The sequence below is a fragment of the Panthera onca genome, chromosome B1 (genome assembly GCF_046562875.1).
Source record: "Panthera onca isolate mPanOnc1 chromosome B1, mPanOnc1 haplotype 2, whole genome shotgun sequence".
Classification (NCBI taxonomy): domain Eukaryota; kingdom Metazoa; phylum Chordata; class Mammalia; order Carnivora; family Felidae; genus Panthera; species Panthera onca.
The window spans coordinates 140737583-140763506 of NC_138342.1; the positions used below are offsets into that span (position 1 = coordinate 140737583).

At 34.7% G+C, this 25924-nt stretch overlaps 1 protein-coding gene across 5 annotated transcripts in view; it reads right to left on the reverse strand.

The window, feature by feature from the left end:
• The window catches only part of MARCHF1 (membrane associated ring-CH-type finger 1), an 891585-nt gene that overhangs the window by 490755 nt on the left and 374906 nt on the right, over positions 1-25924 (reverse strand). For 2 of the 5 annotated variants that reach the window (XM_060653840.3, XM_060653841.3), the window contains exon 3: positions 473-681. The exons of 2 other annotated variants lie outside the window; for them this stretch is intronic. In XM_060653840.3, coding sequence (XP_060509823.1) covers positions 473-571 — 99 coding nt within the window. In that variant the 5' untranslated portion in view covers positions 572-681. Of the gene's footprint in view, positions 1-472; positions 682-25924 lie in introns of those variants that run through there. One more of the 5 variants, XM_060653838.3, reaches the window with a different exon arrangement.

Consider the following 25924-nt stretch of genomic DNA (forward strand, 5'->3'; position numbering starts at 1 on the left):
CAGTGACACAGCTGGCGTATCTTTGGCTTCTCTGTCACTTTGTTAAGAAAGTTATTTTCACACATTCTAGTTTAACGGGCAGTAAGCAAAATTAGCAAACACCGACAGCCCCGGGGGCTGAAAATGGATGACAGCAATGTCCACAGCCACTCAGGACAGCTGGGTTGCGCCCCATGAGCCATAAAAGTCCAAAGCAACTCTGCGGATGTTTAGGAAAAGAGGCAGAAGTTTCTATCTGTCAAGCCATAAGCCAGGTGTCCTTATGGATTTGGTTCCTTTCTTCATTCAGAAAACAGAGGTTACATTTCATATGCGCCTGTGAGTCAGCACTGATTCTCTTCCAGTCTACTCCTACGCACTGAGAGTGGGAGCCAGCTACTCTTAAGCCTTAGCCATATCCTGTGGCTCCAAGAACAGTCCTGGCTACAGTTGGCTTGGCTGTCCTGTTTTATCAAATCAAACCTCCTCTTACCTCGACTTCCTTGTTCTTCTCTTTGTTTCTGCCCACTGAACTTCTCCCATTGCTGGCAGTCTCCCGTGCTGGGATTACGGAAATCTGGTGGAGGGGCATACTGGCAGGGCTGCAGGACTCCAGTCCCTGATTGGATGCCTTATCTCTTCACTCGCCCTGAGTAGCCCACCTGCACAATTGTTCATATCCTTGCTTTGCCAAGCCCAGTTCTAAACAAAAAGGGGGAAAAATAGTGTTTGAGACACTGTGCAGCAGAAGCCAGGGTCTCTGGCCAAAATGTCAAACACACTGAAAGGGAGTTTAGAAGAAATTCAAGAGCAAATAATCCAGGGAGTGTTGCATTCTCAAAAGGACGATTTACTGCAAGTCATAACTGCACTGCTTTGTCACTGGAGCACCCCCTCTCCCCTAAGAGCATTGTGGGAGACAATTCAATTTCTATGGTACCTAATAACTGTCATGGAAACCAAGGAAACCTAGGTCTCACAGGCCCTTATTAGCAACTGCTTCCTTTAATGGCATAGACTCCCACATTTGCAGCGGCTGCCACTTCTGCTTTTGTTTCTCCTCTGATTCCCCAGGAGTCCACTAAGCACCCAGAGACATTGCATCCTGCTGACTAGGTAAATAAGCAGAAGGCTGAAAAGCTTAGTGTCCTATTTGGAGCCAAATCTCTTCCTTGAAAAGCACGGCGAGCTGGCTGTGTCCTTCATGCATCCTGAGTAATCTACTTAGGTCAAGGCATCTGCCTTGAAGTGAAGATCATTGAACAAGGTGCTTAAAAGTAAGAAGGGAGAGAAAAAGACAGAGACAGAGACTGGGAGCAAGCGTAAATGTCTTTCTTTGGCCGGTTGTAAAAGAGAGTTAACCATTCCCTGCACCTTCGTTAGTAAGACATCAGCAACAGCAGTGAGAAGGCATCATCATTCTGAGACGCAGAGCAACACTGCCCATTTCAGCCTTACTGCAGCTCCTGTGCTCCCTGAAATGTATTTGTTAGAATCAGTAGTAGCCTCTTCTTGCTTTGCCTGAAAGGAAACAGACTCTGCTAAGGGTGTGACTATCCTCTTAACAGTGAATACAATTTGGAAAAAATAAATGGTTCATCAAAATTTCTGAAAAAAATACAATCTCTCAGTAGAGTGAATTCACAAAATACACTAACTTTTAAAAATCACTTTCCCTATGATCATTTCCTCTTTGTTAGGGTATTCATTATTCTTTCTTTAAAAAGCCAGAATTTTATTTTCTCATCTTAGATACATGCACTTCATATTTTCCAGACATTGTGAAGAGATTAGATCTCAGTGTCTTTTGGGTTTCTTTGCCCCAAAAGAAGCAAAATTCAGAAAATCGGTTGTTTTTACGCATCCTTGGACACTGCTAATTTTCCTCAATCACCTAGGATATCTTCAAAGTAGTTTCTAGCTACAATTCATCTCTAACTAGTTTTGCATTCCACAGCAATAATGCCATTTTGATGTGATATTTGTATTTCTTTCAACTCATAATAGAGGGGCGCTGGGGTGGCTCAGTCAGTTGAGTGTCTGACTCTTGACTTCAGCTCAGGTCATGAGGGCCATGGGATCGAGCCCTGTGTCAAGATCTGAGCTGAGCATGGAGCCTGCCTAGGATTCTCTCCCTCTCTCTCTCTCTCTTCCCTCCCCCTCTCTCTTTCCCTCCCTCCCTCTCTCTCTCCTCCTCCCTTGCCTCTCTGCCCCCGCTCATATTCATGCTGTCTCTAAAATAAAAATTAAATATAAGTTCAGAATAGAGATAAAAGTAAAAAGGGTAATTACTCTCACTGGCAACTAAGCCAGCAATAATCACTGTAAATATTGGTAAAAAACTTTAATTTGAATATTTTCTGAAATAAATACTCCAATGTACTTTCAAGTTCGGTCTGTGAGTTCTTTTTGACTGGCCACCCTCTCATGAGCTGGTAGTGGTCCTCACCTCTACTATCCATCAGGCTCATCTGGGAGACTCTGTAAAACATAGATACCTGAGACTCACTTTACCACAGATTCATTTGGGTTCAGTAGGGCAATAGTGGGAATCTGAGGTGGACAATTCTTAAAAATATCACCAATGATTCTGATACAAACCAATTTTAAGAACCATTGCACTATAGCAATAAAATAGCCTAAGAACAATAAGCTAATTAAAGTTTGCCTTGTGACAAATCTCTACTTTAAAATAGCGAAAGACAAGAGAGTTAGGTAGCCGTAACCCTGGCCTTTGCTCATCATCGCTCTTAGTTTGCAGAGAGTATTTGCTAAATACGGAAGCTTTAATGAAGGGACTAAAAGCCAAACTCCTCCAAAATTGCCATGTCTGAAGTTAAATTGATAATGCTTAAAAATTGCTATGGCTTAAGGATCACATTTGCGACCTATAATTATGAGGTGGGTATTTCCTTACTTTAAAAATAACCATTAATCCCTCTGTCTAGAAGGACTATTTTAATTAATGGAAGGATGGAAATAGGAGTCTGTAAACTTAATGGTGTGTGACAAATACTAAAATGTAAATTATGAATCTTTTTAGAAAAGTAATATTGTCAGGGTTTACATCCATGAAGAAATTCCATGAAAAGCTAAGGCAGCTTTCCAGATAATTTAGACTCTAGTACTTTTGCTTAAAATATTCATTGAAGTTACGGGAAAGGAGATTTTTAGCTTGAATTAACTAAATGTCTGTCTTAATCCTTTACCTCATTATGCATATGAGGTTATCCTTTGTTTACAGTGAGATTTTTAAAAAATCAGATTTGAATTTCAAGTTAATTTGATTTATGTGGTTGAGTTATTTCAATTAGCTTTATCTTAAAATTTGGAATGTAAATCAAATTTCAGGAAAAGGATATTAACTTCCTAGAGCATTTTATACACTAAACAAGAGAAGATTTAACTATGTTTCTTTTTCAAGTAAACGCTTCAGAAATAACAGGAAAAATTAATAACCAGGATATTTAATAAACATTTAGCTGGTACTGTATTAGGTACTGCCATAAATGGAACATTCAAAATTTTCAAACAATATTGGGGAACAAAAGGCTTTTACCACTCTGTGTCACTCCACAGCCTTAGAACACTGGAACATAACATCAGCTAAACTGGATGTTATATTGGATTGGATTTATTTAACACCTTTCTTTAAAGCAGTTCCCAAAGTGTTCTGCCAACTAGAAGCATGGAGTTTCTCTGGGATGACTCATCACGTAACAATCCAAAGCTAAAAAAACAAAAAACAAAAAACAAACAACAACAAAAAAACTGTAGTGGAATGCATTTCTCCTATGGGAGCACAGTCCATCTTGTGCGGTAATTAAACCCTACGGAACAAATAGGAAGCAGTGCATTTAACGGAACACTACCAGGCACTGGCCACGCTACCAGAGAAGAGCTGTGGATTCTGGAATCATTCAGCTAATTTGTGTCTATGTACACAATCTCAATACATGATCCAGATTTCCAAACTTGATTTTTGTGGAAACTATTGACTCTAATTAGCGTTGAAACCATTTTGGAACATTCACGCTCCACCTGGACAATATTTCATACACATGCCCCAATTACATTTGTTTTGCTTCTACCCTGTGGCTCTCAACCCTCTGGCTCTAGAAACAGCACCTCAATTACTGCCTCTTGCTACTAAATTTGGCATTTGCAGTTAGTAATTCTAATGCTAGGACTACAGCTTTACCTAAGAGATTCTAATTTGGTGCTTCTTCTTGTTTTCAATGACTTAAGTTTTCCCTAGTTTAAAAGGAAAACCGACCAAAATATGCATCTGATTCTCCACTGTAAGACCTACTTCAATCTTTGTCAGCTTAAAAAAAAAGAGCCTCTAAAGGATTTATTTTTATTATAATTAAGCAAGAAAAGAAACACAGTATTAGGCAGACAAGGAACCATGTAAGTATCTGCTGATATATAAACTGGACAGACTAATAATTCAACATTTATTGAGCATATTCTGTTTTCTGAACCATGCTAGGAATTAAGGAACAGGAAGTTATATATACAATTATATAGGAAAATTTTGATACTCAAGGAGTTTGCTGTGTCACTAAGGAGATATGACTCACACAGGTAAGTCACTTTGAAAAATACATGGCACAATACAATCAATATTTGAAACATAATAAAAAATATTAAATGTAAGTATCAGGGCACCTCGGTGGCTCAGTCGGTTGAGTGTCTGACTCTTGATTTTAGCTCAGGTCATGATCCCAGGGTCATGGGATCGAACCTCACATGGGGCTCCACACTGAGGGTGGAGCCTGCTTAAGATTCTCATTCCCTCTCTCTCTCTCTCTCTCTCTCTCTCTCTCCCTCCCTCACTCCCTCCCTCCCTCTGCCCATCAACCCTACTCATGATCTCTCTCTCTCTAAAATTAAAAAATATATACATATATATACACATAAACACACACACATATATATGTGTGTATATGCCCACACACCCACATATATCATATATATACATCATATATATATATACATCATATATATATATATATATATATATATATATATACACACACACACATCATATATAAATATATAAACCTTCAAAGAAGATTTGAACACCAAAAAAATCATCATAGGTCTAAATAGTTCATCTTAAGGAACAGTTGAGGAACAGGTTAGGGCTTAGCAGAAATAAGGTATTTAGTCACTTGATCATAGAGATGAATGTGAGACTAGAATGTGAAAGTTCAGGACACTAATTTAAATAACAAAGAAAATTTGTTTAAGGTTATCAATTGGTTTAGGCCATGTATGTATGGTCATTAGAATGTGTCATTGATTGAAACTTGGGAAGGGAAAGGGGAAAAAATCAGGCCAAGGGCTGGAGGAAAGCACAGGTCTATGCAAACCAATATCTGAGTTATAAATGCACTGACAGAGGTCATATAAGTAATAAAGATAAGAACCTTAAATGAATTCTGAAAATGGAAACAAGGCATTCTGTGTTGGGGGAGGATATTTCATAACACATCCCTATTGATCAAATGGGTTTTCAACCTGCCATTGTACAGTGTACCTGATGGCCACTGTCAGAGGTTAAAGGAAGACTATATGAGCAAGATATCATGGCATAGTTTGTATTTCATAGAAGAGAGGGAGGAAAAGCTTAGGTTAAAAAGCTATTTTTACTGGGGAACTGATAAAGCATATACTTATGTAGAGTTATGTAGAGTTAGGGAAAATATCAAGCAAGCACAACAAGATCAATGTGAATAACAAAATAAAAATAAAAACAAAAATAATTAAAATTTCTGGTTCTGGGTTTATAAAAAATATGCAATGTAATGACACATTTCTAAATTGATGTGGTTTCCTGGGTTTTGTCTGATTGTTGAAATCCAATTGTGATTATATTTGGCATGTACAAGCATCTTTTATAATTAGAAGAAAATCCACTTAATGCAGAAAAATTCTGTCCCTGAAGACTTTTCAGAAGCAACTGGACAATCAACCTTTACTGAACATAGGATGATGGACCAGATGAACTCTCAAGGTCTTTGATTTTATTCTCTGGAAACTATTGGTCCTAATTTTGGACACATCTGTTTTCTGAGGTTGAAGCAGTCTACAGTAGAGCCAAGTAATTTATTTCAGTCTTTTGGAGACTCAATAACAATCCTCACAGTCACATAAAATGTGTGATAATTAAAGCAGACATAGTTGTACTAGCCAGTATTTTCATATTATGCTCATGACAAAAGAGTCTCATCGGAAACACAATCTCCTCACTAACTTCTATTTTGTTGAGGGGAAGAAAAAAATAATTTTGTCAATTCTCTAAAAAAACTGACATGTTAGAAGTAATAAAAATATCCAAGGAAGATAAGCATACATTAATACTTAATTAGCTTTGTGGACACAATTTAGGATTAAAGTAAAAATTTGTATGCTGTATTTTACTTTATTGGCTAGACAAATTAAATTAAGATTTTGTCAAAAAACAAATGGACTTATTTTGGCAAATCTAAACAGCCTTACTCTCCAAATATGTAAATATATAGTTAATTTTTGTTAATGTTCTCTATGACTTTCAAAATACTAGTACAGCTGACTGAACAAAAAGCAAATGGGAACAAATAATGCTCTTAGGATAAGTATCTATTTCTTCACACATCTTCAGAAAATACGAAGCAGTCATTCCAGAAGGATGGATTGAAATGTATGGGGAATTTTGAGTCACGGGAGAGGGTATTCAAGTCACCTGCTTCGGAAACCTTATCTCCTAGGAATGATGGTGGGGGGGACATGGTGTTCTCACACACAGCAGTGCTCTCCCTCACCTTCCATATTCTGGAACTCTATTGTCAGTGTCTCCCGGGGTCTCATGAACCCCAGGCTTCTCAGAGCCTGGCAGCACAGCTCTTCTCAGCCTTCCAACAACTTAAAGAAAAAAATAGTGGTTTCTCCTCATTCGCATCAAAATTCTGACAGTGCATCAGAAAATTAAAGAGCAAATTTATTAAGTGTCTCTTCGTTTCTTGTATGGTTTTAAGATAAGCAAAGGAGAACTGGCTCTGGCAATCCTAATGGAGAAAACACACACACATATACACAAGCACACATGCATGCACACAAGCATGTACACAAAAACACAAAACCAATGACGTTACTTTGGATTCCTACCTAAAATCTAAGTCCAGACATAAAACTATATGTATCTGCTCAAATATAATCTGTGTTCCCTATAAATTTATCTTACTAGTCTATTGAGTTTAAGTAGAAAACAGAATCATAGAATTTTATATTTAAAAGAAAAATCAGAAAACACCCTACCATTTCAGAGATGACCAAATTAGGTCCCAGTAGACTGAATGTTTTAATGTAAGCGCAGACTCTGATGGCTGAGTTAATGCAGAACAATTTCCTGATTCACAGAGACTCCTTGCCCTTTTGTATGATCTGAACCAACCTGATGAATATAAAGCTTAGATATGTTTTAAAATAAAAATAAGGGGCGCCTGGGTGGCTCAGTCAGTTGAGCTTCCGACTTCAGCTCAGGTCATGGTCTCCCTATGTGTGAGTTGGAGCCCCACATCGGGCTCTGTGCCCACAGCCTCTCAGCACAGATCCTGCTTCAGATCCTCTGTCTCCTTCTCTCTCTGCCTCTCCCATATTTATGCTCTCTCTCAAAAAACAAATAAAATTTTTAAAAAAGTAAAAACAAGCTATGTAATAAATACATTTATTTATGCATATTATGCATTTGTTTTCTCACTCTTAGCTATTCTGAAAGAAATACTTTGTGTAGGTATAATTGGGAATTACATGTACCTTCTCTTTGGAAACCTCATTTTACTAAAGGTTGCTTTTTTTTTTTTTTTTAGTTTCTGAAAGATCTGATTTTTTTTAATTATTCAAGGAGTAATTATTATTTGAGGACTATCTAGCTTTTTCCTTTTTTCTCTCATGACCCACTGTTTATGAAAAAATGTCAAGTATCATTAACCTAAAGTTATTAATGTTTTCAGAGTAAGTTATATTTAGGACAAATGATTCTTTTGACAATAAAATTAGTACTTTGGAAAGTCATGTAAGAAATGATGGGTCAAATTCAGAAAGTAAATCTATATATTCTGCTTTTATATCTGGCAGATTTTCATAATAACAGAATTATTACCATAAGATTATATGCTGTATTTTCTCTCTAAATATGCCATTTCTTTAAAGTTTTAAAATAATCAGCAGACGTGAGCAATCTGATTCATTTTTAAGATAGCCATGTATGGTCATAGTCAAAACATCATCTAATATCACTGAGAGGATGAAGGTGAAATTGACTACAACAATATTGGTTTTCATAAGTTATTTAAAGATATACATACATACACTTTTAGCCAACCCCAATACAACATTTCCCCTATAAAGAATATCTTCAATTCAGAGTGGTCCTATCACATCCACACAGATCTATCTTATTTCATTCAGAATTTTTCTCATGCAAATGTAAAAAATATTACACTATTTTTAATTTAAAAATAGAACTTGGAAATTACGATATTTTGACAAAACTAATCCAATATATTTTCTAACTTTTAAAATTAAATTTTATTTACCCACTTAACTGAATAGTTTTATATACTAAAGATTTTATAATATAGAAAATAGGCTACCTTAAATAATATGTGACCACTAATTTCCATGTTTTTACAGCTTAAAAATTTGGGTTTTTTTTTGTCCAAAATAATAGAATCTAAGATATAAATGGGTATAGTCCAAATTGAACAATGTATTTTATGAGACCATCAAATATACAAAACTATCTCTTGATCTTCTGAGAACAAAATTGCTTATTCCTATTTTTAAAGTTTATTTTGAGAAAGAGAAAAAGAGAGAGAACACAAGTGGGCAGAGGGGTAGAGAGACAGGGAGAGAGAATCCCAAACAGACTCTGCACAATCAGCACAGAGCCTTATGTGGAGCTTGAACTCATGATCATGACCTGAGCTGAAACCAAGAGTCAGATGCTTAACCTACTGAGCCACCCAGGCACTCCGCTTATTCTTATTCTTGTTTAAACAAGCAAGTATATTCCTTGAAGATTTTTTAAAATAGGACAAGAAGTCCCATAAGAATTTAATATAACTTCTTTTCAATAAGCTGTACTACTTCCTATATAATGGGTTGAATTATGTCTTCCCAAAAATACATATTAGAATCCTAATCCTCGGTACCTTATTATTTTTTTGGAGAAAAGTCTTTAAAGATGCCATCAATATAACATGAGGTCATTAATGTGGGCCCCAATCCAGTACAACTGATGTCCTCCAAAAAAAACGGGGGATGTTTGAAAACAGAGACAGATGTACATATAGGGAGACTGTTACGTGAAATTTGAAGTTATGCTACCACAAGTCAAGGCACTACCAAAAGCTAGGGTCTGCCACAGATGCTTCCTTAATGCTTTCAGAAGAAACAGGGCACTACTGCCTTTGATCTTTGACTTCTGGCCTCAGAACAGTGAGACAATAAATTTCTGTGCTTTAAGCCATCCAGTTTTGGGTACTTTGTTACAATAGTCCTAGAAAATGAATTCATTCATTCCTATAGACAGGTTCTTCAACCATTTTTACTATTAACCCTCCCCTAAATGTGTGTGAGTAATACACTTTTAGTGAGCTACTAAAAAATAACTGGCTATAATCCCAACTGAACAATGTACTTTAAGAAACCATTGGGTATAGGAAACTGTCTCTTGATCCTTTTGAGAAGAAAATTGCTATTATCCTATTCTTTAAACCAGCATGCGTGTTTCTGGCAGACTTTTAGAAATAATTAAATAAAATAAGAAATGAGTTATTCATTAACTTAGAGTAGTTAATACAATGGTCCCGGGAGGGCAGGGGGGTGGGGCGAGTGTGCTAAATTCACTAAATATTCCCTTTGCATATACTGTTATTTTTAAAATTAATGTTATGTTCTAATTTATTTTCTGATATGAATTACACATTATATCAACATTTAATTTACCATTATAAAATTAATACTAATGGAAAATAAGGAACAACTGAAACCTTAACTCATTTCACTGTTTGTAGTTAAAACTTTTTGACGAATTAAAGCAGTTTTGGTTAAACATTACCTGCACCATATTCAGGTAGCTAAGAGAGGTATGATTTCTTTCTAGAAAAAAAAAAAAAAAGAAAAGAAAGTAATCTCCAAAAGGATAACTTACGTTTCTACATTCCAAATGCTGAGTAAAAGAATTAGAAGAAAAAAAAAAAACAAAACTCAACTATCCTTGTTTTTAACTCATGCAATATGCTCATCAAATCTGGTGAAGTTTTCTTCAGGCTAGAAACACTTTCTGGTGGGAAACAAACGATGGGTGTACAAAAGTTACAAAGATATTTGCTGAAACCTGAGCCTCAAGAAAGATATGATACTCAGGGAGCCAGGAAAATGAAAATTATACTCCAATAAAATTCTAGGCTTCTATAGGCATGCAAGTGTGGCTCAACTAGAAAATGACCCACAGGAGAGGCAAAAACAAGAAAGCCTATGAGGCATGATACAAAATATGTGGGTGCTGATAAAGGACCAGGTGAAGCAGAGGGTTCTGAGGATACAGCCTTAGGAGAAGAGGAGTAACTATTGGATTCTAAGATGGCACGTGTTTTTAGTAAATGAGAATAACCATCAACAAGAGCCAGGGCTCTAGATACTAGCAATGGGCATCAAGTCCAAGGGAAATAGCTAAGGATGGAAAGAGAAAACCAAGGATGATGTAGTGAAAACAAAGAGCAGAAAAAAGCAGTTTAGAAAGTAGCCCGAGAATGAAGAGTACATACCAATGTCTGCATTCTGTGTGTTCCCTTATGTGTGAATCTAAGGGCTTGAAGGAGCTAGAAAAAAGGATGGGAGGAGTGGTAAATGGTCAAATTTAATTTGCAAGCCAGGTTTATTTCGAAACAATGGAACATGTGTTCTTGAATATATTTTGTCAATTAGAGGTCCATCTGAGTCATTACAAGAAAAAAAGTTATGACAACTAGATCTCTGAAAATAAAAACTAGCAATTTTTTTAATTTAAAAACTCTATTCTTTCAGTTTAAACATTAATGTTCAAATAGGGGATGCACAACTACTTATTGGGACAATCCACAAATAAATGTAATTTTTTTTTAAAGACTGAACTTGTGTTGAGTATAGCATAAGGTATAGAGAAGGTGAATACCTGAAACTGATACAACGTTGTGTGTCAAAAAAATAAAATAAAATAAAAACAAGAACAAAACCTGGATTCAATACCTTCCGAAGTATCTTTTAAGTGGGGATTTTGTGACATCAGATTTTGTTTATCCTTAGTATATAAGATTATTCCTTGTGTAAAGATATTAACATTATGATACCATTTACTTTATTAAAGTAAGGTTCGGTATTAATAGGCAGAGAGTTAGCTGCTGTTGATGACTTACTATACAGGGTAGCAGAAAAAATTAAAGAGAAAAGCACAGGAAATAAGAGGTTAGATCTTATCACAGAACATTTAAGTCATCAGCTTGTGGCGACAAATATAAAGAATTTACCTGTCTAGTTATTGACTATATTGCTTGTCAATCACACACTCTTTATAACTGAAGTGATTGACTTAAACACACATACACACATGAACTCTGCATGTAAAAGCTCCAAAAGGAGGCAAAAATAATGGGACAGTTTCCTAATATAGTTAACTTTGAAGTACTAAATACTTTGTAAACTTTAAAAAAAAAAGTTATTACTATAAGAAAATTTCAAAGAGACATTTATTTAAAAGATTAAAGTGTGTAAAATGAAGTATGAAATACTATAAAATATTTGAAAGTGGGTTACTGAATATTTAAGAATATTATTGTAACTACTTCCTAAGAAGAATAAATCAAAAGATTTATCAGAGGTATATCATTTTTTATAGGATACTATCTATATTCATGATTAGATCTCCAAAATCTAACAGCTTAGGACACTATAATAATCATTCAAATAATTTCTTTATTTTTAACAGTATTAATAATTGTCTAGAGTTTTCAATTTCCTAAGCCAATAAGATTCTGAGGGTTTTTTTTCATTTTCTTTTTCTTTTTTTTAATATATGAAATTTATTGTCAAATTGGTTTCCATACAACACCCAGTGCTCATCCCAAAAGGTGCCCTCCTCAATACCCATCACCCACCCTCCCCTCCCTCCCACCCCCCATCAACCCTCAGTTTGTTCTCAGTTTTTAACAGTCTCTTATGCTTTGGCTCTCTCCCACTCTAACCTCTTTTTTTTTTTTTTTTTTTCCTTCCCCTCCCCCATGGATTTCTGTTAAGTTTCTCAGGATCCACATAAGAGTGAAACCATATGGTATCTGTCTTTCTCTGTATGGCCTATTTCACTTAGCATCACACTCTCCAGTTCCATCCACATTGCTACAAAAGGCCATATTTCATTCTTTCTCATTGCCACGTAGTATTCCATTGTGTATATAAACCACAATTTCTTTATCCATTCATCAGTTGATGGACATTTAGGCTCTTTCCATAATTTGGCTATTGTTGAGAGTGCTGCTATAAACATTGGGGTACAAGTGCCCCTATGCGTCAGTACTCCTGTATCCCTTGGATAAATTCCTAGCAGTGCTATTGCTGGGTCATAGGGTAGGTCTATTTTTAATTTTCTGAGGAACCTCCACACTGCTTTCCAGAGCGGCTGCACCAATTTGCATTCCCACCAACAGTGCAAGAGGGTTCCCGTTTCTCCACATCCTCTCCAGCATCTATAGTCTCCTGATTTGTTCATTTTGGCCACTCTGACTGGCGTGAGGTGAAACCAACGGAATGGGAAAAGATATTTGCAAATGACATATCAGACAAAGGGCTAGTATCCAAAATCTATAAAGAGCTCACCAAACTCCACACCCGAAAAACCAATAACCCAGTGAAGAAATGGGCAGAAAACATGAATAGACACTTCTCTAAAGAAGACATCCGGATGGCCAACAGGCACATGAAAAGTTGTTCAACGTCGCTCCTTATCAGGGAAATACAAATCATTTTCTTTTCTATAAACACCATTAATTCTTAATACAGGAATACTATGTTAAATTAAATAAATGAGATGATGCCTATAAACTTGGCACATGGACTGTAATAGAGTAAGCACCATGTAAGAGTTAACCACATAACTGAAGTTTAAAATTATATAATAAATGTTTCCAACATAAAAAATGCACTTATATTTAAAAGAATAGGAATGATTAAGTTCCTAAAAATTAAATTTCCTAAAAAATAATTGGGTATATTCCTTCAAACTCTAATAAAAAAGCAACTAAATACACAGTAAAACCCAGTATCTTATATGTAAAGAGAGGTATTTCTGTTGAATAAGTAGAAACATGTATGTTAAAACGGATGACACTTTTTAAAAACCAAGAATTTTAATAGCATACACTTTTACATCCAAACTATAGTTTTATACAATGTGACTTCTCATGATCAGAGAGTTGCAGTAGCTCAGTGTCATTATTACAAATTTGAGTTATAGTGTAGAAAATAATGATGATGAAATAGCAATTACTATTTGTTGAGACATCTACAACCTGCCAAATAATGTATCAGGCACTACATATATATATATATTACCCAATTTGGCTCTCATCATAATTTTTCTAGGCAGAATTATTATCTCTATTTAAAAGACAAAGAAACTAAGGCTCTAAAAGCTATGATTGGGTCAAGTTTCTATACATAGTCAATGACTGACTGAAGAGTAAATTTAACTCCGCCTGACACCAAGCACCTTTAAAACAACATGTTAATAGAAAGCACTGATTGATAGAATACAGAAAAACTACAATATTGATTGTGTGAGGTGCCCATCAGATTCCTCATGGCACTCTGATTATGCTGTCCTTGCAGCCATTCCACAAAGTCAAACAGTCAATGATTGCTCTTAAAACTTCATTAATCGACACCCAGTTCAATGCACTCTAATAATGTCTTTGCTTCCATATTAGTGGGCAAAATGAGTACATCTATCACAAGCTCCTATACTTTTTGGACATCTCTTGAAGAATGTGGAATCGGTGGAGTACTAGTAGGTCAGAGTCTAGAAAATTAACTTTAAACTGGTTGAAAGACTGACTTATTTAACTCAGTATTATACCTTCCAGTTCCATCCACGTTGCTGTTGTTGTGGGGCGAGCACTGGGTATTGTATGTAAGCGATGAACCATGAGAATCTACCCCCAAAACCAAAAGCAAACTGTACACACCATATGTTAGCCAATTTGACAATATATTATATATATATATATATATATATATATATATACACACACACACACACACACACATATATATGTGTATGTGTATATATATACATATATACGTATATATATATGTATATATATATACGTATATATATACATATATATATATACATATATATATATAACTGGTTGAAAGAACAATTGAAATGCAGAGGTTCTAAACTGCTTTTATGCAGGATTTTAAGTCATTGAAACGAAAAGATAAGGGTTTGGCAAGAGATTATTTCCTGAAAATTTTCACAGATGGCAGTCACCAGGGATGCCAAATAATAGTAAGTAGTACCTAAATTTTATAAAACAAACTTAATCTACTACCCTAAGAGCTCTGCAGGAATTGGCAGGTAAATTAAATAAAACATTCAGTGAACATAAATTTATAAGGAAAGCGAGACAGACATACAGACAGGCACACACACAAACACACGGAAACTGAACAACATTGTCTAAAATACTTTAAAAGATTAAACTGTATTATTTGGGCTAGAGTATTTGTTTATACAATGTCTTATTTGGATAGAATACTTAATTTTAGTTCCTGCAGAGGTTACACTGAAGAAGAAAGAGCACTTGAATAGAATATTAAGAGGTACTTATTACCAGACCACACAATTGGCAAATATTGATAGTTGGTTCAAAAAGAAAATGCAGTCTGAACTATGATTTCATTATAAACATTTTTCATAATTTTCAATTTGATATCTCTTCCTTCATAAAAGAAAAACTACCTACCAAAATGTTTACTATTATAGAGAGAATAGCACCAGCATAATAAAGTAATAAAAACACAGATCTGTGTTTATAATTTAAAATTAACTGATGATTTTTCATTTGTTGTAGAAGAGGCTGCAATTACCCAAAATTCATCCAAAAATAGCTACAATTAGAAAATAAGTAAGAAAGACAGTGATGGCAATTTAGGCCCTATTAAAATTACCACATAAAATTTCTGCTTAAGAACACAGCTGAAAGCATATACAACCATACTGTCCAATAATCTATCTTTTCTATTAAAGAAGAGGTTAATTTTTAAAAGTAGCTAATATATATTTTATCCCTTAATTTGCTTTTAAATAAAGACAACCACCTGCTGTTAGGTAAAAGTTTATATGAGAAGAATACTAGAAAAACATTTAATAGGGGCGCCTGGGTGGCACAGTTGGTTAAGTGTCAGACTTCAGCTTAAGTCATGGTCTCATGGTTTGTGAGTTCATACCCGCATCGGGCTCTCTGCTATCAGTGCGGAGTCTGCCTCGGATCCTCTGTCTCCCTCTCTCTACCTCTCCCCTGCTCCCACACATGTGGTCACATGCTTGTTCTCTCTCTCTCTCAAATAAACATTAAAAAAAGTAAAACATTTAAAAACTTTGCTTGAGGCTAATACATACAGAGTTAAAAAGCATGTGATTAGATTATATGATATGTGTAAAGCACATAGATCATGAAACGTTCTCAGCACTCAAGAAAAGTTAAATTATAAATACCTAGACACAGAATGGAAATCATAAAATCGTCATGGTATAAGAAGGTAGACAGTACCAGGAAGGAAACAGTAAAAGTAAGGAGATTTCTTCCTCCATTGCTCTGAGGCTTTCTTTCCCACTGTATAAATATAAAGAACTGTGAAGAAATATTAAACTGGAAAAAATCCTTATACAAATGTTTCTAGTCATTGGACATCCATGCAGCACAGACACATGATTCCTGAAAAGGGGGGAAACAACGAGATGATTTCTATAGTTTTCTCATTTTCTCCCTAGATGCAATTTCTGAACTCTGGTACACAGAAGAACAAAAACATAAAAATGGTTGTTTATCTTAGTGAAGAATATAGAGATTGAAGTGTAGGGAAATTGAGATAACTAGAATTTTTGAAGCAAAGAATCAGGAAGAAAGTACCTGTAGAGAAAGAGTTCTAGAAATCTGTATAAAGGTCCCCTTAAGTCTAACTGTATGTTTGTGAGATGAAACCCCACAAGATGAAGGAAGGAAAAAAGAACTACCTCAGAGCTATAAACCAAACAAATCCCAGAGTTTACACAGGGTTCAAGATCTAGCAAGTGAGAGATGACAGAGCTAATGGAATCATGGGATATTCAGCAGAAATCTCCAATTATACCTTAAAGTAAATTCTACTAAATAGAGCTTAATCTATTAAACTCTCTAGACTCTAGAGGAACAAAGTAAACTCAAGTAAATTAACTCTTTGCCAAAACAACTTTTTGTACTTTTTTTTTTTAATTTTTTTTTTTAACGTTTATTTATTTTTGAGACAGAGAGAGACAGAGCGTGAACGGGGGAGGGTCAGAGAGAGGGAGACACAGAATCCGAAACAGGCTCCAGGCTCCGAGCTGTCAGCACAGAGCCCGACGCGGGGCTTGAACTCACGGACCGTGAGATCATGACCTGAGCCGAAGTCGGCCGCTCAACCGACTGAGCCACCCAGGCGCCCCAACTTTTTGTACTTTTTAAAGGAAGATAGCAAAATCCAGATTCTCCAGAATGGAATATTCAGAATATCTGATATTAACTAAACCATGAATAGACATATAAAGAAACAGCAAAATATTATTCAGAGTCAGAATTAAATTAGCTGAAAGGAAACCATAAAGGTAGGAGAAAAGAAATTTGAATTAAAAAAAACAAATGGAACTTCTAAATATAAAAAATACAATATCTGAAAGGAAATTCACTAATAGATTTAAAATCAAAGTAGACATTATAGTAAATCATAAATAAACCTGAAGACATAACAAAAAAATTATCCAAACTGTAGCAAAGGGGGTGGGGGGAAATACTGAAAACTAATAGACCAAGAAGGAGTGAAATATGGGAGAAAACCAAGCAGCTGAACACTCATGCAATTGGAAGGCCAGAAGGGAAGAGAAGAGGAGGGAGCAGACATTATATTGCAAAAAACAAATGGTCAAAATCTTTCCAAAGTTTATGAGAATTATATTCACAAATTCAAGAAACTTATGAAACCACAAACTGAGGAAATATAAAGAAAATCAGACCCAGACACACCAAATTCAAATTTCTGAAACCCTTTAAAAGAAAATCTTAAATAATGCTGAAGAGAAAAAGACCTGCTTAATATGAGAGAAGAAAAATAAGAATTATGCCAATTTCTCTTTAGTCCATCTCGGAGGAAAAAAAAAAAAAAACCCTGTCAAGACCAAATTAAATACCAAAGAAAATGTCCTTCCAAAATGAATATAAGACAATTTTTGCACAAATAATAACTTAGAAAATCTATGCTAACAATTCTGCATTACAAGAAATGTCAAAGAAAGTTCTTTAGGCCAAAGGAAAGTGTCACCAGATGGAAATCTGTACCCACACAAAGGCATGATGAATGCCAGAAATAGTAAATATGTCAGTAACTATAAAAGACATGTTTTGTCTCATTTAAACTTGTATTTAAAAGTCAACTGTTAAAAGCAAACGTTTTAGAATTTATAACACACACACATATATATATATACATACATATATATATATATGTATATATATGTATAAAGGTATGCAATAATAAGACAAAGGATGGAGAAAGAATAAAGGAGACTATCAATATAAGGGTCTGATATGTGTAAAACATTATGTTTAGGGTATACATGTAAATGTTATGACAATATAAATATTTAAATGCTGGAAATCACTATAAAAATAAAATAAAGTTATGTAGTTTTGAGCCAAAGATGGAATAAAACTGAATTCTAAAAATACTCATACCAAAATAAGAAGGGAAAAGAAGAAAAAAAAGAATAAAAATATGGGTAAAATGATGGAATAATAAAATACACAACAGGATGATAGATTGCAATTCCAAACTATTGCTACTTATATTAAATATAATTGTCTAAACACTCCAAATAAAAGGCAGAAATTGTCAGATTATATTAATAAAGCAAAAGCAAGTTATATGCAGTCTACAAAAGAACACATTCTAAATGTAAAGACATGCACAGGTTAAATGAAAAAGTAAAGATATATGTCATTCAAACAGGAGGAAGTAGACAAATTTGTAATTATCGTCTGTGATTTCAACACTCCTCTTTCTTTAACTGACAGTTAAGGTGGAAATAAACATATTCAAAAACAACACTGTCAACCAACTCCACACAAGAACTGCAGAACAGAAATTCTTTCCAAGTGCACATAGAACCTTCACAAAGATATACCCTGGATAATGAAAAATACTCAATAAATTTAAAAGAGGTGAAATAATCAAATATCTGTTTTCTGATTACAATGGAATAAAATTAGTAATCAATAACAAGGAAATCTCAGAGCACCTGGGTGGCTCAGTCAGTTAAGCGTCTGTTGATTTCGGTTCAGGTCATGATCTCACAGTTTGTGGGATCGAACCCCATGCTGGGCTCTGCACTGACAGCATGGAGCCTGTTTGGGATTCTCTCTCTCCCCCTCTCTCTCTCTGCCCCTACCCCACTCTCTCTCACCTTCTCTATCAAAATAGGTAAACATTAAAAAAAAATAGAAAATTCCCAAATAATTAGCAATCAATGAATATATTTGAATAGTACCCATGAGGCAAGGGAGAAATCTCAAGAGTAATTTAAAAACATTGAGAAATGAATGAAAATGAAAATATAGTACATCAAAAATTGTAGGATGCACTTATAACAGTGCTTAAGGAGAAATTCTTTATAGCTTTAAAGATTTCTACTAGAGAAGGAAAAAGGTTTAAAAGTAATGTTATAAGTTTCTAATCTAGGAAGTGATCAAAATGAGATCACATCAAATGAAAAGGAAATAAAGGGAAATAATAACGAAATAGAAAATGTTGGTAAATTAGCAAAAAAAAAAAAAAAAAAAGAGAAAAATCAATGAAACCAAAAGCTTATCCCTTGAAAAGATAAATAAAATTGATACATTCCTAGGTAGGCCGATCAAGAGGCGAAAAAAGGCTCTAATTTACCAATAACAAGGATGAAAGTGGAGTCATCACTAGATAATCAACAGACATTACAAAAGATAATTAAAATTACTATAAACAATTTTATGTCATTAAAATTGACAAATTAGATACAATATTTAAATTCCTTCACAGATACAAATTAATAAAACTGACATAAAAGGAAATAGAAAATCTTAATAACCTTATTCCTACTAAAGAAATTGAATTCATAATTTAAAATGTTCCAACAAAGAAAATTCTGTGTCCAGATGTCATCACTAAGTTTTATAAATAGTTGAGTTAGAATTAAATACTAGTATGACACACATTCTTTCAGAAAATATAAAAGAAGTGTACATTTTCCCAACTAATTTTTGAGAACAAAACTACTCCTCTATCAGACATTCCAAAGGGAAAAAATTATAGACCAATATCTCTTATAAACATAATTGCCAAAATATTTAACATAATTTTAATAAGATGAATAGAAAAAGGAAAATACATCATGACAAAATAAGGCTTATCCTACGTAAGCATGTTAGTTTAAATATAAAAAAATAATGTATTGCTCTGTAGTAAAAACTAAAAGAAAAAAAATAAGTGACTCAATGAACAGAGAAAAAGCATTTCATAAATCTCAACACTTGAAGACAATAAAATTTTAGCAAACTAAGAAGGAAAAAGGAAAACACTCCCTCAACTTGATAAAGAACATTTATTTAAAATTTCTAGCTAACGGGGGGGGGGGGGGGGGGGCGGGGGAGAGAAGCAAGCCAAGAAACAAAACTATAGACAACAAACTGATGACGGGAGGTGGGTGGGCAGATGGGTTAAACAGGTGATGATAAGGATTGGATTAATGAGTACACTTGTGATGAGCACCAGGTGTTGTTGTATGCAAGTGGTGTAAGTGATGATGAATCACTAAATGCTACAAGTGAAATTTAATATTACACTGTATGTTAACTATCTGGAATTTTTTTTTTAATTTTTTTAACGTTTATTTATTTTTGAGACAGAGAGAGACAGAGCATGAACAGGGGAGGGGCAGAGAGAGGGAGACACAGAATCTGAAACAGGCTCCAGGCTCTGAGCTGTCAGCACAGAGCCCGACACGGGGCTCGAACTCACGGACCGTGAGATCATGACCTGAGCCGAAGTCAGACGCTTAACCGACCAAGCCACCCAGGTGCCCCAACTATCTGGAATTTAAATAAAAACTTGAAAAGGAAATAAATAATTTTACAAAAACCAGAGTAAATAAAAAATATTTTAAAACTTATATTCAATTATAAAATTAAAATTAAAAAATACTTTAAAAGAAAAACCTAGTCTACACTGCACTTAATGATAAACAAACAACCTAAATACTTTCCTTCCTATGATCAGAAAAAAATACAAGAATGATCACTCTCATAATTTCTAGTCAATATTTTGTTTCCAGAAAACATGATCAGGTAAGTAGACAAGATTTAGGAATCTCATAAAAAGCAAGTAGAACTAATTGCTTAATTAACTGAGTTAAGACAAATTATAGAATTGAAAGTCCATATACAAAAAATCAATTGTATTTGTATACACTGACCACAAACAATAATTAAATGTAATTTTCAAAAAGATCATTTACAGTATCATCACCTCAAACTATTTAGGGATAAATTAAAGTATATGTAAGATTTGTACATTGAAAACTGTAAAACATTTCTGAGAGAAAATAAAGACTTAAGTAAATTGATAAATCTATTATGTTTTTTAGAGTATCAATATTGTTATGTCAGTTCTTTCTAAATTTATAGATCCAATGCAATTACAATCAAAATCCCAGTAGGCTTTGTATAAAAACTGACAAGCTAATTATAACGCTCATACGCAAATGTACAGAATCCACGCTTTGATTCATTTAAGAACAAAGTTGAGGAATTTGGATTACCAGATTTCAAGATTTAATATAAATCTAAGTAATCCAAAGTGTGGGAACTTTCAGTGTTTTTCACTTTCAGTGTTCAGTGGGAACACACAGGGAATTTTCAAGTGTACATCTGTGGTAAGTTGATTTTTCTAGAACATGCCAGGCTATTGATCCTTACCTAACACCATAGACAAAATTTCACTCAAATTAGAACAAAGACCAAAACATAAGGGCTAAAACAATCTCTAAAAGGAACAGTAGAAAATCTTGGCAACTCTGGGTTAAGCAAATACTTTTAGCTAAAAGAAAGCCATGAATATAAAGAAAAAAAATTGATAAATTTCATTCAAATCAAAACTACTGTGTTAGAAAGACATTATTTTTAAAAAAAAATGAAGAAGCACCTGGGTGGTTCAGTTGGTTAAGCATCCGACTCTTGAATTTGGCTCAGGTCATTACCCCAGGTTTGTGGGATCGAGCCCCATGTCAGAGCTTCACACTGAGTATGGAGCCTGCTTAAGATTGTCTTTCTCTCTCTGACCCTCCCCCAGCACACATATGTGCATGTGCATTCTCTCTCTCAAATAAAAACAAAAAATAAGAAAAAGAAAAAAAATGTAAGCCATGGGATGGGAGAAAATATTATATATTACATACATATGTAAGTTATATAACAAAATATATAAACAATATATAATAAAATATTATATGTTTTTTCTCCCACCCCATGGCTTACCTTCTCATTACATATATATAATTTCATATGTTTTTTCATTTTTATTATACATATTTATAGCTATGTTTACATATCTATATTTATACCTAAGCCTTTATCTATTTAGCATAGATATACATTGCAAATATGAAAAAGAATTGTTATCACTCAATAAGAAGAAGACAACCCAATATAAGGTTGGCAAATTATTTTCATGAATGTTTCATCAATGATATATAATTGATAAATAAGTGTATGAAAAAATGTTCAATATAATCATTTGGCAATGTAAATTAAATCAAAATTAGATCCCATTACATACACACTAATAAAGATAAATTCAAAAAATAATTATTATACTTGTGTTTATTATTATTTACATACAATTGTGTAGTTGATGTAACTTCCTGGTAAACTGAACCATCTGCATTTATAGTTACTTTTGCTTACCATAGTAATACATACCAAATGCAAATATTTTGCTTACCAAAGTAATAATGGACTCATCACAGAATGATATGGTGGTTTTTAAGTCATAATACTTTTCATATAAAAGTGGCATCTAAGTTATACTGCAAAATTCATTTACTAAGTTAGTTCCTTGAGGTTTAACTTTAAAATCCGTAGTCACAAGAGAAGTTAACATTGGTCTTTCAAAAATTGTCAGAGATTCTTTAAAAATGTCTGTGCTCATTATTTCCTGTTGGCCTGTCTCTCTTCCATTCTCTGCCCTTCCCTACTCTGCTCTGTATCCCAAAACACAGTATAGAGTACATCAATGGGACGGCTATATCCTCTGGCTTTGGCTGGCTTTGGTAAGTACCAGGCGCAGCAAGGATCTGGAGGGTTGAGGAAATTGAGGTCATGGTATTTATTCTCCCAATCCCCACTCTGTTTCATTATGTTTCTAACAGTTGCTGATTTTCTCTTTAGCTATAGCACCTGTTGAGTGGTACTTCAATTTTTCTAGGTCTCTCCAGATTCACTGTTTCCTCTGCTGTTCCCACTATAATTACCCATGGGCTGCCTCACCAGCTCTTTTGGTTCACTTAGCTCTGTCTTTTTAAAATTATTTTTAGTAAAACCATTATGAATATGCTGTTTTCTGCCACTACCCTGATACAATAATTGGTATGATGAGCAGGATTCTGTGACTGGTTTGCTCTCATATATGTGAGCAGACTGATAACCTGCAAGAGTGACATCCCAATTTTCATTTTTCTTTACTAGAATGGCATGAAATGAATTACTAATTGAGCAAAAATCATTGAGTAATTAATTGTCTTTGGCACTTAGTTGCTATGGCAAGAAAAATTGGTGATTGCAAAGATTATGGGATGTGATGACTGCTTCTGACTATTCTGGAGAGTTTACACAAAGATAAATATATGTTCAAAACACTGAACTCGTGACAATTCATGTCATGGGTGGATATGCAGAAAATGTTCTTAAAAACTTAAAAACTCCCTTATTTTTAGTGGCACAGGGCAGACAAGACTAAGGATTAAACCCAAGGTCTAACTATAGGAGAGGCAGAATTGCAATGTCAATGAAATGGACAACTCGCCAAATCAGTTATGGTAAGGGAAGAAAACTTTTTGGGAAAGAGTAGAGACACAATAACAGAGATTTAGATACTCCTGAAATGTTCTTGGCAATGGACGCAGATCCTCAACTTCAGCTCACAGAACCAGTCTTCCTTGCAAAGTGTTTCAATGACTTCACTTTGGGCAGCTGCCTCAAAACGGTATGTGATTATTCTCAAGATCCAACATCACCATCATCCCTCATTGCCTCCAGTCTATTAATGAGAATTACACTTGAGTACTAATTAGAAGCAAAAGTGCATAGTTCTTTCTAAAAGGAGAAACTGTATAGCCTGAAGGAATTGCAAGATCTTTGATAACTTCATTTGGCAAGAGCCAAAGGGGGGTGTCGGGAAATAACCTAAGAAGACAGAGGAATTGTGACACTGGACTAAGCCAATACTATCAGCGTGGGAGTATTCACCAAGGATTCTGGATAAAATATGAAATAAAGTTCCTATGCGTAATGGGGATAAATTTGAACCTAGTCACTATTGGGGTTTTATACCCCTCAACCCTGGACCTAAATCAGTTTACATACCTGCAACATATTAACCTAGAAAGGAGGTTTGGTTATTTTGAAAAACTGCAACATGGCAATAAGTATACACCGCAAATCTTCCCAAGCTTTCTCCAGAGGGAGTTTTGGCCATTAATCAAGGTTAGAAACAAAACCTCTGGAAAAAAGCTAAACACCCAGGCCTTCAATACAATCTAAGATACAGGTAAGATTATGACTGAATTGACCTTACTCTGAAAAGATATGGTGGCTATGGGACTTTGAATTTCTTCGACATCAGGAATGCATTTTTTGAAGTCAATCAAAAAACAAAAATAGAAGCTGACTTGTAAAGAGAGTAGCTTCTGAAGAGCATTATCCCCAGTCCAGTTGCTCTCTTTCTCTCCCCTATTGTATGCTGAGAAAATAATCTCTGTGGACAATAATATGCAGGCTCCCCCCCCCCCACCCCCCCGCCCTCTAGATTCTACCTGGGAAGTAAAAGCAGGATAGCTGAGAGCAAATGTTAGGGGTAGGTCATTTATTTCTTGGGGTACCTCCTGCCTCACTGTAGTCTTGCCAATGACTACTTTTCTCATAAAATGCAGCTTCTCTCGGACAGCTTCTCTCCCAGGGTTTTAGCTCGTCCTGGGTTATGGTAACATCATTTGATTCTCTGGCCCCATCAACTCTGGGTAAAATGGCATTCCGCTGTTGCTAGTCTCTGGGCTTTACCTTTGGTTTTTTATTTCCTTCACTCCCGTACCTACTTTGGTATGCATGTCTTTTCTGGAGTCTTTTCAGTTAAGCTTTTTGAAATACAAAAATATTCAATTTTTATAAAGTCTAACTTATCTTTTTATTTCTCTTTTAGAGTACACTTTTTGTATCACATCCAATAACTCTTTGCCTACCAAAAGGGAAAAAATGATTTTTTCCTATGGTTTCTTATGGAAAGTTTATAGTTTTACATTATATACATAGGAATATGATCCATTTTGAGTTCATTTTAATTAAGGTGTGAGGTATATATCAAGGTTAATTTAACTGCTTACGGACATCTAATTGTCCCAGCACCATTCGTTGAAAACTATCCTTTATACTATTCTTTATGTTGTTGCATAAGAGATTTACAACAATTCCCAATTATTCCTTACCACTCTTTGAGCTATTTTCTCACGTATTTTACCTTTACAATGCCATAAAAGCACAATATGTTGTCACTGTTTTTCTCTTTAGCTAAATCCTGTTGATTGTACAAGGTGTTTCCTGCCAGGAAACTGATATCGTATCCAAGTTCTCCTTTTCTCTAAGACTGCATTGTCCAAACTTTAGCCACTAGCCACTTGTGGTTACATAAACGAAATTAAAATTCACTTGTTCAGTTACACTAGCCACCTGTCAAATGCTTAACAGCTGCATGTGGCTAGTGGCCGCCTCATCATACACTGAAGACCAGAACATTCCCATGGTGGCAGGAAGCACTGTCAGCAGCCCTGGTATCTAAAAATATCTGTGGTCATATATTGCTGGACATATTAAACCTTATTAAATTTCATCTTCTTCATATTGATTTATAGCAACATTATTGATTATTAAGTGATAAATGTAGGTTTGCCTGAATAGGATGCTTGGGGTAATTTTTCGTTTACTCTAGTATTTGTAGGTACCAGCCATTAAAGTCCTATGAAATCCTAGGGATTTCATTGTTCCAAATGATGTTTTTATTTTCTATTTATTTTTTTCTAAATATAATTTATTGTCAAGTTAGCTAACACACACTGTATACAGTGTGCTCTTGGTTTCATGGGTAGATTCCCGTGATTCATTACTTACATACAACACCCAGTGCTCATCCCAACAAGTGCCGTCCTCAGTGCCCATCACCCATCTTCCCTTTCCCTCCACCTCCATCAACCTCTCTGTTTGAAACTGTTTTTCCCCTTCCCTCACCCATGGTCTTCTGTTAAGTTTCTCAAATTCCACATATGAGA